Here is a 19,956-nt window from a genome sequence, read left to right on the forward strand (position 1 = left end):
GGTTTTCTAGTTTCTAGTTTCTGGTTTCTAATCCTTTTAATACTGAATATCTGCTGGTGTCCAGTCACCGTGTCGGAGCTGCACCTGTAACCTTGGCTGTGACCTCTGCAGCTAAAGCCCCAGCAGAGGGATTTTAAAGAACAGCTCAAAGAACCGGGAGTCTTTACAGACTTGATGTGGCCGAGCAGGAGAATCTCTCATCGCTCATGTCGAGTTATCTGTCGAGCCCGTGATCTTTATTGAGTCGTAACGTCGCTCAAATAAAATGTTGGAGTTTCCTGAAGCTTCTGAAAAACTTCCCTGTACCAAAGATAATTTGTCTCCTACACAGAGTTTATTGTTGCTGCTGTGATGATGATTATTTTACATGAACACTTTTATAGAAGCTGCAGGAGGCTTCGCTCCCGAACAATTGTTTGTGAAGTCTGTGTTTCTCAAATAGAAAAACTTATTTTGAGCAGTGAACACAAGAGAAAAATATGAGAAAAATACTAATATGAATCATTAGTAAAGTTCTTACGTCTTCTCCTGAGTCACCAGAGAAACGTCGTGATCTCTAATGAATCCTCTTCTCTCCAGGTCGACCCCATGTTCACTGTGCCGGCCCCCCCCGCTCCGGGCCACCCCGGCTCCTCTCTGCCCTCGGCTCCTTCCTTCTCCCCTCCGGCCCTGCCCACCTCCAACCCTAAGCAGATGGCAGTGAGGACCAGGTCCATCGGCACCAACACCCAGGATGGAGGCGTCTCTGGGCCGCTGGAGGGCGACCCGGCCGGTCTGGGGCCGTGTCAGCCCGGGACCAGCGTCAACCTGGAGGGCATCGTGTGGCACGAGACCGACGAAGGTAGGACGCGTTCCTGGGAAGTTCACTGTGAAAACATCACCTGGAAATGTTCTTTAAGTCTTTTCGATGTTTTTATAGTATGTAGTATGAGATTACTCGCCGGTGAGAACGCCACTGAAACATCTAAATCATAAAAAAGATATATAATAAACATGTGTTGTGTGAGTGTTGATGAGGGGGTGTCAAGTGTTGGTCGATAATGAATTTTCCTTTGTTTCACACGTTACATTTCCTCGATATGTTTTGTGAAGCTCTTGAAAGCTCAAACTGTGTCAGTGGAGGTTTCAGACTGAGGCAGATGTGGCAGAAACAGATCAGCAGCTTTTCTGATCCCTGAACTCGACATGACTTCACTTGATGTGTGAAAGCAGCTCAGACGTCTCCTCTGAGTTTTATTCCAGTGCTGAATATTGTTGTCCAGCCGGATTCGCCTCCAACAGGAAACAGATTAAATCGACTGCTATAAAACCGTTTTTATTGAACTCGGTCTGTGTGAAAGCTTCACTTTATCTTTTTCACCTAAACCTCCTGCAGTAAATGTGTGAAGACTCATTTGCAAGTCTGCAGTAAATGTTTGTTTAGCTCGTCCTCATTAAAGCTAAAGATAGGGCTGTTTGACTTCAACAGGGGAGGCTGTAAACTCACACTCTTCATTTACAAGCTGTAGACGAACGATATCCGACGTTCTGACGGAGCCCAGAGAGCAGGAGTCTCCTGAGGAATCGTTTCTCAGGTTTACTCCAGTGGGGGGAGATTTTAAAAAACGCTGCTCAGCTCGGCAGGAAAACAAAATAACCCAAACATAACTCTGTTTTTATCCTGGAGCTGGTTCAGCTCAGTTCTTATCATGTGACCTAGATATGGAGTCTGTTTGTCTCTCTCCACGACCTTTGACCTCTCCAGAGCTGAGGCTGGTGGTGGTCTGATGTTTGTCTGTTATGGAAACTGTTATGTTCAAAGTTCAAGACTCACTGGGTTTTCTGTCCTGGCTCCGAGATGTGGGAGGAGTCTCTGTCCGAGTCGGATCTGGAAACTCTGAGGAGGCTTTTACATTTCATTTATTCTCTAAATGATCTTTATTGACCTGATTCTTAATGATTTAAGAAGTTCACTCTCACTCTGGGAACTTTCAGTGTCCCCTCCGGGCAGCACGGACCTGAAGTCCATGTTGGGAAGTGAAGGCGTCTTCAGATTCTTCACATTTCTCACAAGCAAAAATGAATCTTTCCAGATTCCGAACCCCAGTGACTCAGTTTGATCAGCGTCCTGGGAACTGATCCTTCTGTCTTCCATCACAGTTTGTGTTTTATCATCGTCTCTTTATTTGTTTGACCTGGAGACCACGGACTCGCCCTGTTTGCCTGAACTGGGTGTTGTTGCAACCAAAGCTACAAGAACAAATATCAGCTGCTTATCTTTGTCTTTCCAGAGCTTTTCAGACACGTTTTACTTCCCAAATAAAAAGAACAAAAATCCAGTTTATATTTGAACACGATTGGATCCAAAACACGAAGAGAAGTGGAGCCAGAAACTGGTCCAACGCTCTAAAAAGCGATACTGTGGGAGTACGAGGCTGCGGATCAGACGCCTGATGATTCACCCGTCGATTCCAACGCCACCGCACTTTGATAGGCTGTTAACGAGGACGGCGCTCGGCTTGGCAGCCTCTCAGCGGAGGTATAATACCTGACTGCAGGCTGCTAATGAATAAATCCCATCTCACACTGCCAGCCGCCGGGCCTCTGAAGTGGAGTCGGGTTTGGTGGAGAGGCGTTTGTATCCAGGCCCGGTTTTAATTAACGCAGCTCTTCGCTCCGCCTGGACACGAGTGAAAAACGAGAAGAAAACACAAACACGACACAAGGAAACATTATCACAAGCCAAGAGCTTCTGAACGAGAGAGAGATGAGGGGGGAGGGAAGAATCACACAATACACACTGTACGTACGAGAGAGGCGGAGAGATGGAGTCAGAGGAAACAGACGATCCGTGACATTCATGTGTAAACACTCTGGGTTTATGTTATTTCACATGTGAATATGTTTCTTCATGATTCAGAGTCTGTTTTGTAAAAACCTTCAGATCCACAGGCTCAAACGACAGATCACAGGAGAGACGTTACAAGATGAAAGTAGTGAAACGTCCAATAAACAACTCTGTAAATACTTTAAACACATGAAACTACTGGCTGGATGGACGCAGGTCAAACATCAAGCCGCCTTCAGGCAGATTTTAAAAGGTCACTGAGTTTGTAATTACAACAGTCTCAGATTTTTAATATCTCACTGCGTTAAAATCAAATTCCTGGATTCAGACTAAAATCCTGTTTCTCGGCTGTTCACTGAACTTTTCCTCCAGATTTGTTTGAGCTTTGCTGCTAAAAGACGAACAGACAGCAGTGAAGCCCCCCCGCCCTCCTCAGCGGAGGTAATGAATGCAGGAAGCATCAAAGCGTCGTCGTGTCTCCAGGTTTGTGTAAATATACAAACTGGATCCGCAGCATCAAGAGGAACAGCAGCATACGGAAATGACAGGAGATATAAATCTGCAGATGTACACAGACTAATACAGACTAATACAGATTTATAAAAACGTGCAGAGTGTGTTTCAGGAAGAGTCTGAAGATTCAGGAGAGAAACTGACATGGACGACGAACAGAGGAGAAGAACCTGCTCAGTCTGTCTGTGTCCCAGCAGGACGGACAGAGGAGAAGAACCTCAGTCTGTCTGTGTCCCAGCAGGACGGACAGAGAAGAGAACCTCAGTCTGTCTGTGTCCCAGCAGGACGGACAGAGACAGACAGGAGAGACAGACAGAATGAGAGGTTTTGTCTGTATTTTTAAAATCGTCAGAGGAATGAAGAGATGGAGAGGAATATAAAGATGGAGGGAGAGGGGGGGGGGGGAGGATGGTTTCATCAGACGGAGAGACAGATCAGAGGAACAGCGTCACAGAGACAAAGAGAGCGAGACGTGAGGAGGTTGTATTTTCTGCTGTTTTTCCTCCTGGACGGGTCGTCCCTGCTGCTCGGGACGATCGCTCCCCCCCCCCCCACAGCCAACCAGCGGCGGTGGAAGGAGTCGATGGGGAGACGGAGGTTGCATGTTAATTAAGCAGAATGCTAATTGGATAAGCAGAGGAGAGAAGAAGAAGAAGAGACCACTCCCCCCACTCGTCGCCCTGCAGGAGACCAGAGTCTGATGAGCTCTAATCAGATGCTGATTGGCTCAAGACTGTCTGTCTGTCTGTCTGTCTGTCTGTGTCTGTGTCTGTGTCTGTGTCACTGACTGTAAATAAAGACATGTCTCCACCTCCTCCCACTGTCCAGAAATGAAACACACATATAACAGACCAATTAGCCCACTAGCTAGATTCCAGGTTGTGTCTCCAGGAGCAACACACACATGTCACATGTCGTGTGAAGTGGAGGCTTCCTTCCTCCTGAGCATCATGATGCTGAGCTCGACATCGTGACGACTGTCAGTGATCAGGCCGAATTAAAACAGTTAACGATAGAGAATATATTTTACATCTGTCTTTCTGAATGTTCGGACTGTTTGTGTGCAGCTGTGATCGACTTCCTGATGTTGCTGAAACTTTTGAAACTTTTAATTAAAGTCAGTGTTAAAATCATCCTGAGGATCGTTCACTTCCCTCAGCTCAGTGAACTGATCCTCGTCTTTATAGAAGCTGAATTATAACAAGTGTTAGGTTTAGAGACTTAGAGAACACTGAAGAACACCTGGAACGTTTCACTGATATTTGAATGTGGTGTTGATGTAGAACTTGGTTCTGCAGCTTCTCTCACTTTCCTGTGTTTTTCATTCAGTCATGTGAAGCCGTCGACTTTAGCGCCACCAGTTTGCAGAAATTACACTAATTACAGTTGTGATTCTGATTGTGTTTCATTACAGTCAAGGCTTCAATTTATGAAGATGAGCAAAGTGTGAATTTGCACAAAATGAAGCAACGTTTATGTAGAATTTTTCTTTTTAAAATATGACTCTGCCTCAATTTATTTCTTTGTCATAACAACATAAGTCATTTTTTAAAATAAAAGATGTTGTTTCTCTTATTGGAAAGTTTTTGCCCCTCATATTCTTCAGCCTCCAAAGATCCACATCATCAGGCTCGGATCCTGATGCAGAATGTAAATGTGAGTCTGTGATAAATCTCGGAAAATATTGTTTTGCAAAAACTTCAAAGCTAATTTATTTAAAGAGAATTTGGCTGATTAATCAAAACTCTGCATCTCATTAACTGGAGATTTGTGCTGTCGATTTCAGGGCCTCGTGATGAAAAACTAAAATCTCCCTCTTGTTAAAATGAGGGTCACACTTGTCCGTGTTTATGTAGTTTCTCTTCTATCTTCATTGCGGAGCGCAGTCTTTTCATTTTGAGAACATTATTTATTCATTTCACGGCTTTGCGAAGCTTTCCCTCCAAACTCTGCCCTCGCTTTCAGATGGTCCCTGTGCTCACTCAGGCTGCCTCCGTGCACTCGACAGCGTTTTAGCTTTGCAACAACCCAACATGAACATAAAATGAATAAATCATGTCGAGAGAACGACGGCCTCCATGTCTCCATGTTTCCTCTGCTCGTGTTGCGACAGTGACGACATCACGGCTTTAATTGACGAGCAGGAAGTTGTGTGTTGCAGTCAAACGTTGTTTCAAAGCCGTAATGTTTCCACAATCCGATTTGCCTGACGTTGCCTCCGGCGCTTCACAAAATGGAGGTTAATGGTTTTCAAATGTCAGTCTGAGCGCGTGAGAGAGAAGGTGAAGGAGAGAGAGAGGAGGAGGAGTGGGAGACGTTTGTTCCACATGTCTGAAGCTTCTTCTATCCCCGATTAGAGTTTGAATATCTGGGTTTAAATTTCCCTTTCAGCCCAGAAACCTGACAGGAATAGAAACTTGTGTTTTCCTGCTCAGACGCTTCTGAACGACGAGTCTGAGCAGATTCACACAGAAACACAAACCGGCTGCAGCCTCCGTCTGTCGGCGAGCAGCTGCTGCCGGCACTCGTCTGCTCCTTCCTTTCTTCAGGTTGCTCGATTTATTTCTTATCCTTCCTGCACATTTTGTCTTTTGTCAGCGGTTCATTAGTCTCCTCATTAAAACAAGTGATGACAAAGACACAAGGATTCCTGCAGCTCCAGAGGCTGATAGAAACGACCTGTTGAGAAAAAGGTGAAACTCTCTCTCTGTCCTGTGTGACTGGCAGGTGTTCTGGTGGTGAACGTGACGTGGAGGAAGAGAACGTACGTGGGAACCTTGTTAGACTGCACCAAACACGACTGGGCCCCCCCGAGGTAACAACTCTCTATTTCACATCCTCTCTTTCAAACTATATTTACAAAAATACAAATATACAGAGTCCAGAGCGTATGGTTCATTCACCAGCCAATCAGAGGCAGGGTAAGAGCTACTGTACAGACTGTGACATCCTGTTATATTCTCCTGTAGAAGTCTGAACGATATCTGCTGTGTTTTAAGACAAATGTGTTTTATTCAAGATGTCCAGGAGAAGAACTACACTACCCACAATCCTCCAGTGTAGTAGCTATGTCTCTGATTGGTGGAGCTTGTATGGAAATGTTTAACACAACCACGGAAATCATGTCGGCTGCAATTGGATCGTTTAGCATCACTACACTACACTACACATTACTACACTACACTACACATTACTACACTAGGTTACTACACTATGTTAAAACACTATATACAAACATAAAAGACACAAACTATAATATATTACAACATTATATAATGTTAAATTCATGAGGAAGCAGCTTGAAGCCGTAGGAAAGGGATCATTCCCAGTGGTTTATGGGATGTGTAGTTCCTTCACTCTTAGAATCATTACTTACACACCTGTCTTGTACATTTGACTTTTTTACATTTTCCAAAATAGTTTTCATCAAATGTTTTATGGTCACAATTCCTCTGGTGGCTGGTCGACCTGGATCCACGTTAGCGCTGAGCGTCGGTGTTAAAAACCCGGCTCGTCACTTGTCACCGTGGCTGCTGCACGATGAGCTGAAGCTTGACAGCGTGTTTCCATTATATGTGTTGAAATATACAGCAACTGTGTTTCTGTCCAACGCGGCTGCAGCTGCCGCCTGGAATTCTAAAATAGAATCTGAAATCACACACTGCTGAGTTTATTTCCCCGTTTGATCCGACACTTTTCTTTTTAGTGTTATTCTTATTGGCCTTTATTTGCTGATGATTGTTTTTTTTTTGATTAACTGAAAAGAGCACTTGTTTTTGTCAAAGTGCTTAAATGTTGCTGAAATGATAAAAAGTCTAATTTGGCTCCGGGGCCGTCAGCTGTTGTTCCACGACGAGCGTGAGCAGAAACCACTCTCCGTCCCGGCTCCGTACAAACGCAGAGTGGTTTCTGTAATTGCTGAGTGGAAATTGTGACAGTCCCTGCTCACAGGCCTGAAACCTCTCAATTATTGCTCTTGCGAGTAAATGATTGTTGTCATGGCAATTACAGCTTAATCTCAGAAACCAGCGTCTGAATTGTTTTTTTCCATTTCGACGTTTGAATTTGGCTTTATTATATAATTCAATGAGATGAAACGATTCCTCTGACGAGTCGTTATCACCGCAAGATAAAAGATGTGATGATTAAACTAAAATAACAAAATATAATCAACACAAATGCTGAGAATGTGTTTATTAAAAACGTCTGTGCTTCATCACTCGTCAGATCCAAAATTGCTTTTTGAAACCTCCTTGAAATGCCAAAGAAAATGTGTTAAACTTTAGTCACACGTTCCCACAGCTTCAGTGACATTCAGGGACAAACTGATGTAGAAAAGCAATTACAAACATCATAGGAAATGTGAGATATCATCATTTTAAAATCACAGAGGGGGAAAAGGCTGCTCTCAATGTGCTCTGCAGTCTGTTCCATTAATAAGGTGATTAAGACCCAAAACAGTCCTTCCAAGGTCAGAATTTATTCATGGAGTGTTTAACACCAAGCAGTCCTGTGACGTAGCTTTGTAATTAATGCAAGAAAGGCCAGGACCAGGTTTACACTGTGGATAATCATAAATAAATCAGTTTTTGACATGGTATCAGACAGGTTTTTGATATACACGACAATGTGCGACTGTAGAAAAGCATCACCAGCGTTAAGATGCAAGGCACTGACATAAACAGCATGAGAAGACTTCAAAGCTCAGGGACGGCTGGTGAATGCAGAATGACTCCATATCAAACACAGAGATAACTGGGGAGTGTGCAGGTTTTCTTTATGTTATCAAAAGAGCAGCAGACGTTGTGCAGTGAAAAATCCATTTTTCTCCAGGACGTCAGGGTCTGAACGAGCCCTGAATGATGATGTGCTATGAGCTGCTGTAAGGTTTCAGTTTGGGTAATGATGTGAAGTTGTTTTTGGTGCGAAGCTTTCAACAACAAGAAAAATGCCAATAAAATGTGATACGATATGAGGTGATTCCATACGTTTGATATGATCTATCTCCTCCAGATTGTCAGTAAGTGATTATTAAGCAGAACTTTCCTCTTCCTCTGTCCAGATTTTGTGAGTCGCCCTCCAGTGACCCCGAGCTGCCAGGCGGACGTGGCCGGGGGAAACGGATGCGAATGGCCATGGCCGAGCGTCCCTGCATTGAGCCGGCGCCCGCTGCCAAAGTCAGAGGTCTCACACAGCACAGGAGCCGTGGAGGAGGCGTGGCTGGAACCTCTGCGCCGATGCACAGCAAGGGACGGAGAGGCAGCCTCAACCTCATCAACAGCACCTGCCGAGCTCCACCTTCTTTCTTCACCGTGGATGATGTGAAATCTTCGCACAGCGCCCCCACCCTTTCGTCTGGGAAGCGAAAGAACAAACCTCCGGCCGACCTGGACCTCAGCCTGGTCTCTTCTGACGACATTAAAAATGGAAACGGGAAGCGGATTCGAGCCAAATCCCGCAGCGCCCCGTCCACACCCCAGGGCAAATCTGACCCCTCATTCATGGATCCAGGGGGAGGTTGTGCCTCTTCACCACCCCCACCCATTCTCATTGACTGTCCCCACCCCAACTGCACTAAACGCTACAAGCACATCAATGGACTGCGCTACCACCAGACACATGCACACCTGGAGGCCGAGGAGCAGAGGAAGCCTGAGCTGGAGCCCATGAAGGATGGAGAAAGTGAGGAACGACTATCAGACTGTGAGGACACCATCAGCAACATAACATATGACCTCACAGAGCCTAACAACAGCACTAATGCCAACAGTTCCTCTAAGAAACCTGCACCTCTCTACAAGGTGACCACAGTAGGGTCTCCTAAGAACAGACGGCTACTCCTGAGTACCGACCACAGCCCCACAGCTAACTCTAAAACCAGAAGAACCTCACTGCTAAAAGATGGGCTTATTGATGACCTCAGCAATCTGCCCATCATCTCCAACATGACCGTGGTCCTGGAGAACTGCATGGTCCCAGACAGGAACTCCATGGTGGAGATGCCCAAACTTGAAGCTGAAGGTTTGATCGACAAGAAGGGAAGTGCATGTGATAAAGGCAAGAAGGCCAATGGGAAGGTGGAGAAACTTTCCAAGTCACGGACAAACCGGCCAATTGCTCCAGCTCCTGCTCCTCCCAAGCTGATCGCCATACCCAATGCAACGTATCCCCCCGGCACAGCAGATACTGCCCCCCCACAGCAGCCCTCTCCCATGGCAGCTGTGGGTCTCACGAGTAAAACCCTTCCTCTAAAACCCATCAAACCAAAGCTGAGCATTGTTGTGGAGCCGAGCCTCGTCAAAGCAACACTGGTTACCTGCAGCAAAGAGACGAGGAAGAAGGAAAAGCGGAGGCTGAAGGACAAACATAACAAAGACGAGTCCACCAGGACACCTAATGGAGACAGCAGCGGGATCAAAATGGAGGATGGTGTTGGTGGATCTAAAATGGGTGTCAAGGAAATTTCTGGAAGCCTTCTGAAGGAACACCTCAGCAAGCAGGACGTGATGAATGGACTCACAGAAAGCCAAGAGAGCAGGATGGCCAGTATCCGTGCAGAGGCCGACAAGGTCTACACCTTCACCGACAACGCCCCCAGTCCCTCCATCGGCAGTTCATCACGGATCGACGCAGGTGGGAGTTGCTTGGTAGCAGCTGACAGCAGCAGCAAGAACAACAGTCCCGCTTACTCCGACATCTCAGATGCCGGGGACGATGGATCCTCTGAATGTCGGTCAGATGGGCTCAGATCCAAGTCTAGCTCGTCTGCCTCTTCTGACGTGAGCTCTAACGGTAACCATAGTAACTCTGGTAAAACCCCTCCCACTTCATCTGCCCCATCTTCTAAAGACTCCCAGTCTCCATACTACCACAGCTACGAACCCTACTACCTGCCGGGGTACATGCAGTCGGAAAGGCAGAACAGCAGCAGTGTTACTTTCCACAAAAGCTCTGCCCATGACGGCAAAGGGAAAGACAGAAAGGAAGAAGTGAAGGAGGATGACAAAAGCTCTTCCAACGAGTTCTTGGACTCTAAGAAAGGCGATGGGCCGCCTCAATCTCAGCTGCAGCTGGCAATGAGTCAGACCCAGACGGCGTTAGCCCAGTCCCTGTACTATGGCCAGTACTCCAGAGGACTTTACATGGACCAGAAACTGTTACTGGCCTCCAAATGCTGTGACCAGCCACCAGGTGCCAAGCAGAGGGGCGAGAGGGGTCAGGGGTTGAGAGACAGTGAGGACCTTAAACATATGGTTGGAGGACCAGCCAGTGGACCCTTGCTAGGGAAGGGTCCGGACGGTGCTAAAGGCTGCTGTCCCAAACCCATCCTGTCCTACGTGGAGATGAGTGAGAGAGGAGAAAGGGGACAGGGTCTGAGCTTGAAGGCGGTTCACGGTGGACTGGTGGACCAGCACCAGGTCTCGATGAAAGACTGTGATGACATCAAGTCACCCTCTTCTTCCTCTTCTTCATCACTCCACAACGCGAACAGTCAGACAGATCTGGACTCAAATGTTTCCTTTTCCAGTGTAAGTTTCTCCCTCTGTTTATAACCTGCCGCCGCCGCCGCTGATGGTTGTTGGTGCTTCGTAAAGAGATTAATCACAGGTCGTGTTCAGCGAAACCAATCGGTGCTAATTACAAAGACCGACTGGCTTCTGTGGTGCTGTAGCTCGACTCTGGCAAACTACTAAAGTCATTTTGGTTTAAATCAAAACCATGAAGTTTGATTTGATGGATGAAAATGTTTTTAATGTTTAGAATGAGAATGTTCGGAAGAAATGTGTAATTCCAACTTTAGCTGTAAATGTAAAAGATAAAAACTAAAAGAAACAAAGTAAACTTTCTAATAACTGTTGGTTTTGATACGAGCTGCTCTTTCAGAAAGTTGTACAGGTTTTTAATCGTGTCATCTCACAATGCATTTAACAGCTAACTCATGCTGGCTCATGTAAAACTGTTGTATGAATGGAATGAACGCTGGGGGGGGGGAGGTTGTGTTTTCCTTGGATTTGGCTGCAGCTTATCATTTGTGAGCCGTGTCTTGATTGGTGTCATTGAGAGGAACGCCACGCTCCTCACATCCCCCGCTGAATGGCCGCCTGCTGTTGAAACGTCGTCATCCTTCATCAACATCACACCCAGAGCCAGTGATAGGTGGTCTGTCTCTGGCTCTGTTCACTCAAGTGCACAGTGTTTCCTCTATATTCACTCAGCAGCGGTGGGCCGCCGCAGCAGGAGGTTCTCCACCCTGCTCAAAAAGTCTATGTGCAAATGAAAGTATTGAATCAGCCTAAATCGGGGCTAACATTTAGACTTATTATGAAAAAGGCATTTAGTATTTAGCTCTGCAAATGGCCATATTTAAACAAAAACTGGGACAGAGACATGGACTGAAGTTGAACTGACCTCAAAACAACTCCCACCCACCACTGTTAACAAAGAATTATAGGGGAAACACTGCAACTAGCACCAACACTTGTCCCCATCGATCTAGCCCTCAGACGGACCGGCCTGGGCTCACCGCCTCGCTCACAGCAAATACTCCGAGCTGCAGCACGGGGAGGAGGCCGAGGAGGGGGAAGCAGACAGGGGCAAAGAATGGGGAGCTACCGTGGAGCCGGCCGGGGCCAAGATGACCTCAGGAGGAGGAGACAGAGGAGCAGGCGGGGATGCTAAAAAAGCCAGGGTCCATGGATCCCACGATCTCCCACCAGCCCTCGACCCCGAGGACTCCGACCGGCTGGAGGGGCTGGACGATCAGGGTCAGGAGCCAATAGGAGGGCTGTCTGAGGAGTCTCAGAGTGCCCGGGCAGCGGTGTCTCCTCCCATGACGCCCCAGCAGCCCTACATCCAGTACCAGCACTCCTCCTACCCGCCCTACCTGGCAATGTGCGAGAGCAGCGGGGCCTCCTACAGAGGGGTGTCCCCAACGCTGGTCCACAACTACCCAGGTAAGAGTCCGGGCTCACCGCCGTGAACACCATCACCGCAGCTGGTTATCGTTGGTTATTGTATTTGTCGAAACTGAACAAATTCAATCTTCTCATTTTACCCACAGCAGGAAAGCAAATTACACCAAAAACCAACATGCTCAGTTACACTGGAATGTTCACGGTGCCAAAATTGGCAATTAGCCGATGTTTGGTTACGGTAGCTGAGCTGTGTGCTAGCTAACAGCTGATCCTTTAGCAACTGCTGAGGAGCTAATACACAGTTACTCAAATCAGATCAGATAATAAGATTCAGGTTTAACAGCCGATCAGATACAGAACAAATACAGGCTCAAACTAAATAATATCAAAGTAGAATAAAACTGAATAAATAGAACAATATAAGAACAACTACACACAGATACTGAATATAAAGTCATGCAATATAACAAATACAGTATAAGATAGAGTGCAGTATAACAGTGATGTGTGTTGTGTGCATAATTTCAAATTAGATTAGACAAGATCTACCTTTTGAAGAAATTCAAAATTGACGCAGCAGGAGGAACATTTATTAATAAGTAAAAAAAAGAATCCAGAATAAATAAGATAAAAATAGATCTACTATATACAACATAAGGTTGTTTTTTAAATGTGCAATATAAGGATAAAAGTTGTGTATTTGTGCAATTTGTCCAAATGTTTTGTCAGATACATTTTACAGTAAGTGCAGCAGACCCTCATAGATTTCAGTATTTTAGTAAACGTCCTTGTTGTCCTGTGTGCACCAGGTTTCCACTACCCTCTGTACGGTAAGACGGCCGGCAGGGAGGAGTCAGAGGTGACCCCAGCCGGCAGAGGGGGGGCGGTGAGCAGCAAGCAGAGCAGCGACTCCACCTCTCCCTCGGCCATGGAGCTGCTGCAGCAACAGAGCCACCAGTACCACGGAAAATCTCCTGCTGTGAGACTTTCACTTTACCGCAGCATCCACACAACCCAGAGACACACACCTGACGTAGGGAAGGTTAAACACAACAGGAGCCGAGATTTAAATCCACCACTTTCAAAGAGTGACACTAATGCTTCACTCACTTTAACTGCTGCAGTTCCATTTAACGCTCAGGACATTTACAATATCTTGTAATGACTTTATTGAGTTTCTGGCAGGAGAGACCGTTCATCATTATATGAGGCTGACACACTCACGCTCATATCTCTGCGACATTAACACATAAAGTATACGGACAAATCAATAAATATACCTTTAAAACTCAACTTTATTAATATCGCTCCTTTCATACAACACTCAGCCCCAAGCAGGATTACAACAACACATAAAAAACAAAGATTACGCAAGTGTGAAATTGAAAACCCTGAAAAATAAAAGTCAATAATATTAAACACGTAAAATAAACACCAGGGATAAAAAAGTGGAATAAAAAACAATGAAACTGAAGAAAATCCCCGATCAAGAATCTGTGTTTGAACAGAAATATAGAAACGTTTTAACGGCATTTATTTGTTCTTTCCAGGCATCTGTTGTTTTTCCATATAATTGACAATAACAGTAAATTCATCCTGTTTTTATGAGATAAATTATTGACTGTTGTGGCTACAAACCAAAAACAGTCACTGCATTGTGCTGCGTTTTCAAATAGAGCTGTTGTTCCTCACGTGTTCCTGACGTGTTCCTCACATGTTCCTCACATGTTCCTCACATGTTCCTCACATGTTCCCCACATGTTGTGCAGGTTCTCTATGTGAGAACAAATGTCTGAGTCAGTGTCTCTGGACATTTTCTGGATCTTCTCCTGCAGCCTCCTAGTAAAATGTCTCTAACATGTCACAGTGAGTCCTGAGGACACGTAGAAGACGAAGACGTCAACTTGGAAAGACGAGGAGGTTCCAGAGCTTTTGGTGATGCGAACATGTTAGAAATGTGTTGGTGTCGGATAGTGTTGTGGCCTCTAATGAAAACCTTCGGATGCCTGGAGGGAAATTAGAGATGTGATTTAATGATCCTTTAAAATTCACCAGTAATTTCCACCGTGGAAAAGTCATTTATCACCTCTCTCACCGCGGCTGTGCTGCATGACCACTTAATAATGATAAGAGGCCTTGACTAAGGTTTTATAACTTCAGTCGCATTAAACCGCTTCATCCAGAGATCCAGTCTAAGTGGAAACATGTAATTAAGTTCTGGTAATAAAGTTGAGGAGGGAGGAGGATGTCAGTCGCTGCTCAGCTTTTATTAGAGTTCTGCAGCTACATCAAAACACAGAAACACGGCTGCTGCGTTTATTCAGCGTCTTCAAAGTCCAGTAAACTTAATATCCTGTTAATGTGACCGACAAGAGGTGTGTGTGTGTGTGTGTGTGTGTGTGTGTGTGTGTGTGTGTGTGTGTGTGTGTGTGTGTGTGTGTGTGTGTGTGTGTGTGTGTGTGTGTGTGTGTGTGTGTGTGTGTGTTTCCACAGCCTGGAGAGAAGGGTTCCCCGGAGGGAGAGAGAGAGACGGAGAGAGAGAGGAACCACGTGTCGTTCGCCCGACACCTCCACACACACCACCACACACACTTGGGTATGAGCTACAACCTGATGTCAGGGCAGTACGACATCTACCAAGGTACGACTGCACGGGGGAGCCACACACTGCTGGTTTAACCCAGAAAGAAAGACATTAATGTGCGTCAGCTTAAAAAGTATTAAACATGAAGTAAAAAGAGACACAAACAGGGTAGAAGAATAAAAGTCTGAACCAGGTTCATCAGCTGCTGCTGCAGGGAAACGGATCTTCAGATGCTTTGCACAGAAAGAGACTCCGGACTCGTTCACACCTGGTTCGGTTCAGACCTTCAGTTCAGTCTGGACCAGAACCTCCGGTGTGAACAGGTCTGGTTCTCTTGGGGAGATAAACAGCTTCAGTCTCATCCTGATGAACGTGTGATTCAGTTGGTCTGTTCAGGTTATGATTCCATCTTCTTTTGTGTTGCAGGGTTGAGCTCCAGGTCGCTGGTCTCCAGTCAGCAGGTGGCAGGACACTCCTCTACTGGTACGTTCAACACGTTGTAGAGCTCAACAATAACTGTTCAGCAGCCACTGAAGACACTGTTGTATCTTGACCCTGAAACAAAGCTTTAGGACCCAGCTTCATCTTTACTCTGCACAAACACCGATTTCCACTTTAGTACTTGTTGACTTAGGAGGTTGCTTTCAAACTCCCATCTTCTCTTCAAGCAGTCGACTTGTTTCTGTTTGAAGAGAAGATGTGGAAATGATATGAAAAGTGCAGTTTGTAAAGTTTACACTTGACTCTTTGTTTGTGTGTTAAACATCGACTGTCAATGAAAATATCTCAGATCCAAACGCTGTCGTCTTCAATATTATTACATCGCTCAAAGTAAATGTTCAGTCTCCGATTCGTTGGGCCACATTTCCACAGATCGTCTGATCCTCTCACTGCTGGAGACGACGGTTGAATCTTTGAAAGCTGTTCATGTGGCGTTTTTCTTCTTGTGACACCAGCGTTTGTTTCACCGATGAGGATTTAGAGGGACGACAGCGTATCGATGAGTTTCCTTTACGAGCAGTAACATGAAATGACATGATATCATCCACCAGATGTAATGATGAGTTACATTTATCATTTACCAGGTTAAATATTGTTCTGTTTTACACGACTTCATTTAATCCTCATTGTCCCACTGAGCTAAATTCAAACTGATGCTGCTGTCACTGGTTAAATTGAGCAAGACCGCTCATTAAACAACGGCATTTTCAAAATGTCAGTTTCAACAGCGAGTTCAGATAAAACGCACACAGCAGCGAACGTTCAGCCTGTGACACAAACACAAAACACTAAGTTGAGGTTCTTCACCTCGTTGTGGCGTCTGTTCCAGCTTCTCCTTCTCTGGTGTGATCTCAGCTTTGACCCGAACTCGAGGAGTAACCGTTCACTGTTTGTCTTATGAAGTGAACTGACTGTTAAGTGAGCCAGAGAACTGTCTCATCTTCTCACAGCTGCTGGGTCAATAGATCTAATATCTGAACCCCCCCACCCGGGACGAACAGCTCGACGCTTATTTGGCTCCGCGTCGCCGCCGCCTTGTTGCTGGATTTATCCTCCTGCAGGTCATTATTCACTCTGCAGTGTTTTCCATATATTTTCATAGGCGATATATCACTGCCTTTGTTTGGAGGTGTGAAATAATGCGGAGGGTACCTGCCAGGCACTTAAACAGCATAATGTGATGATTAACATACCGGTGCACAGACTTATCTATAAATGGTAATTGGTGTGAAACAGAGGAGATTAACAGGAGTGATGCCGACGGTGGGAACGCAGAACAGAAGAGGAATGAAGATATCAACAGGAAACTGGTTGTTCTCTAGCTTCTCCCTCCTGATAGCTGAAGAAGGAATTATCTCCTCAGGATTAAATAACAAATCTTATATTTTCTCTTTCTTTTAACATTAGGGTGGGTTAGGGTTAATCTTATGATGACAAGACTCCATGATGAGTCATAGACCTTAAATAAAGATGTTTGACACGTCTCCACAGAAATGAAGCCAAAATCCCTCTGACACGAACGCTGCCATCTTGTGGTGATGACATCACATGGAGTCACAGTCTGTGCAGTAGCCGAGGTGTTGAGCTAACATGGAGGAGGTTCAGGACTTTACCTGTGATTGGTCGAGCTCGTGTTTCGGCCTCGATGCGTCGGGTCCACTCCGTCATCACTTCACCACAGACCCTAAAGCTCCAGTTAGCTTCGTTCAATGGGAAGAAGCTGAGACACTGTATTTTCAGCCTGTGATCCGGACACATGAGTGACAATGATGTTGTCTCCTCTGCAGGATTTGCTTTGTGTTCAGATTTGTCCTCTTGTCTCCACAGAGGCCGAAGGGAAGAAGTAGGACCATGTGACCACGTCTCACATGAGGAACGGCAGATTTATCAGACATCAATTCCATGGTGTTGAATAAGCTTCGCCTCGCTGAGAGGCAGAGAACAAGAAAATAACCTCTTTCATTTCTTACTGATGACAACCACCTGTTTTATAACACGTCTCCCAGGAGCAGACGGGCGGCCTGAGGGACGGACTGAGGGACGGACAGGATGTGGACCTTGTTGAACTTCCTGTATAAATCCTGAATCACAAACTTTTCAAGCTTCAGTTTTGCAGAGTTTTGACCGATGCAGGTGGCGCAGACGAAACTAAACATCCCAGAGCGCAGCGCACGCAGCTCTTTATAAAATGCACATTTATCGTAGTGTATTATGACGATGATATGACTGAATGTAATGATGATGACTTCATTTATCCCAATAGTGTTGATGGTTTTTTAAAACTTCTATTGGGAAACAGCAGTAGGAAGCTAAAAAGTCTATTATTCTCCTTATTATTCTCATGATGATATTGAAGTGGTCCTCCTCCCTCCATAGTGCTGACGCTACATTTGTATTACTAACCTGTACTTGAGCGTAACCATGTTGATTGTATTGTCTTTATGTGAGAGTAAACTTCACATCGACCTGCCCAGTGCCATGTAGGAACCCAGCGGTGTAAATATTGTGTACAGATTCATGGCAGAGCACTAACATGCTTTATCGTACTCTATGTTGATCTCCATCAGCCATGCAGGGGAGCAGCAGGCGGAGCACAGGAAGCAGCCGGCTCCGTCAGGGAGCTTCACTGCACCTGCAGCTGCATGTGGGAACGATTTCACTGGTTGACTTTCATTGACAGAGTTAGTTTCTGTCGTGTTTTCAGGAACAGGAACCAAACTTCATGTGTTTGTTTCCATTTGATCTGGTTCGTTGTAATTTAGGGACTAAAGAATATGTCGTCTGACGAACGTACGTCCTGTCGTGATTGGTTCGTCGACGGCGTCTGACGTCAGCTGTCACACCGGATGTTTTGGTTCAGACTAAACTGAAAAGTCTGAAGGTGTCTGAACCCGACAAGGTGTGAACGAGTCCATTGTGATAAAAGCATTTTCATATTTAAAAGAAGTTTGAGAACATTATAAATTCATTTAGTTTTAATTCAAATGTAACTTTTCTAAATTGGTGCTTTCTGCTTGATCAAGTGTTTCCTTCAGAACATCTGTTTTAAATAACAAAACCAAATAGAACAAACTACTTCTCTTGATTAAAAGATAAAAAACCAGCTGGAGAACGTGATGAAAAACAGAAACTGAAATGTGTTTAAATTAAAATGGCTACTTTTTGACCGTCAGTGATCCCGGTGGAGTTGCCGTCTTCTCCGAATTCCCACAATCCTTTGCCCTGCCTCTGCTCCAATGCCCTCTACAAGCTAACTAGCTCAGTGCAGAGCCTCTGATAGACACAACAATCGTTTATTTGACCCACTCTCTGAGATCTGGTGCTGTGCTCCACCGAACCACTGGAGACCCAATGAGATCTTTGTCTCTGTGCTGGACGTGTTACTGGAGGACGCCTCTAGGGGGCAACAGAGAGTTGGCGACAGACACTTATTGTCGATGTCTCAAATGGTGCTGATCTGTCGCCAGATATTTGGACAAACATATTCTTCACTTCGCAGCGTTAATGACACATCGTACAAAATGCTTCTAATCGCAGACTTGGTCCTTTAGCTTTTCTTCTGCCATCCTCCCCCTACGCTGCCCCCTACCTTTCATTGACATATGGCATCTCGGTGAAGCGTGGCGTTTATTTCTGCACAACCACCGTGCAGCCGCCAACACGAACCCAGAGACACAGTCCAGTGTTGCATTAACTCTACGTCCTGATGCTGCCTTCACATCATGTGGAAGCTACAACCTCACAACTTTACAGTCACGTCCAGATGTTGTGAAATGCAGCAGAAGGACACATACAGTGAATTCTCTCATAGTCGCCATGGCTATCACAATAAAACTGTGTCTATCAGCAGCTCTGCCTCACTTACACAACACCTTACCTGCATAGTATCAGTGATCATTCTATTACTTGAATATAGTGCTATGAACTCTGTTTACAAAATGCTGTCACGGAGACACAGTGTTGTCTTATACAGGCTGCTTGGTAAGTTCAGTTCATCCACCTGGTGTATCCATTTAATAACACACTCAAATCGTATGAATATCAAACCTGCTGTTGCTTTTTTATACTGTATATGCCTTAATTCATATGTTTGGCAATCATGATTAAAGGATGTTTATATATATTCTTTGGTCTGTGCGGTTTTATTTCTCTGAGGTGGCCCTGCGCTTTATTAACGAAGAGAATTCTTATGTATATTATTAGTCTCAGCTCTGTTTTTAATTTTGAATATGTTTAATACCATATTGATGAATGTGATGAATGTACATCTGTGTATAACTTCATTACCTACTTAATACTTTTCAACCCTCTACAGGGTCAAACACACATTTATTTACACAATGATAGTTTCGAGTTTTCTCTGTCTTTTCTTTAATATTTTTCTGTTTTGCCGTATATATTTTAATATTTTATACTCTATTGCTCTATAGTTTCATTAACTATTGAAAATGATGCAAATAAAATACATTTCACAGTAACAATACTTAAATTACAGCAACAAGTACAATACTACTAATTATACTAATACTATTAGTACGGCAATTTTTTTATTTCGTCATATTCATTTATCATTATTATCAGTTGTTAATGGGATATTGGTATGATTATCACAATAG

General features: G+C 44.9%; 1 protein-coding gene across 3 annotated transcripts in view; it reads left to right on the plus strand.

Annotated features, from left to right (window-relative positions):
* znf608 (zinc finger protein 608) overlaps positions 1 to 19,463 on the plus strand; it is a 36,213-nt gene extending 16,750 nt beyond the window's left edge. Inside the window, exons 2-9 of one of the 3 annotated variants that reach the window (XM_035165224.2) lie at positions 580 to 841; positions 6,068 to 6,155; positions 8,403 to 10,869; positions 11,838 to 12,294; positions 13,065 to 13,234; positions 14,749 to 14,896; positions 15,266 to 15,322; positions 17,168 to 19,463. In XM_035165224.2, coding sequence (XP_035021115.2) covers positions 580 to 841; positions 6,068 to 6,155; positions 8,403 to 10,869; positions 11,838 to 12,294; positions 13,065 to 13,234; positions 14,749 to 14,896; positions 15,266 to 15,322; positions 17,168 to 17,187 — 3,669 coding nt within the window. In that variant the 3' untranslated portion in view covers positions 17,188 to 19,463. The remainder of the gene's footprint in view (positions 1 to 579; positions 842 to 6,067; positions 6,156 to 8,402; positions 10,870 to 11,837; positions 12,295 to 13,064; positions 13,235 to 14,748; positions 14,897 to 15,265; positions 15,323 to 17,167) is intronic. The other 2 variants (XM_047341098.1, XM_047341099.1) reach the window with 2 other exon arrangements.
* The last annotated feature ends 493 nt before the right edge of the window (positions 19,464 to 19,956 follow it).

The sequence above is a fragment of the Hippoglossus stenolepis genome, chromosome 9 (assembly GCF_022539355.2).
Source record: "Hippoglossus stenolepis isolate QCI-W04-F060 chromosome 9, HSTE1.2, whole genome shotgun sequence".
NCBI lineage: Eukaryota > Metazoa > Chordata > Actinopteri > Pleuronectiformes > Pleuronectidae > Hippoglossus > Hippoglossus stenolepis.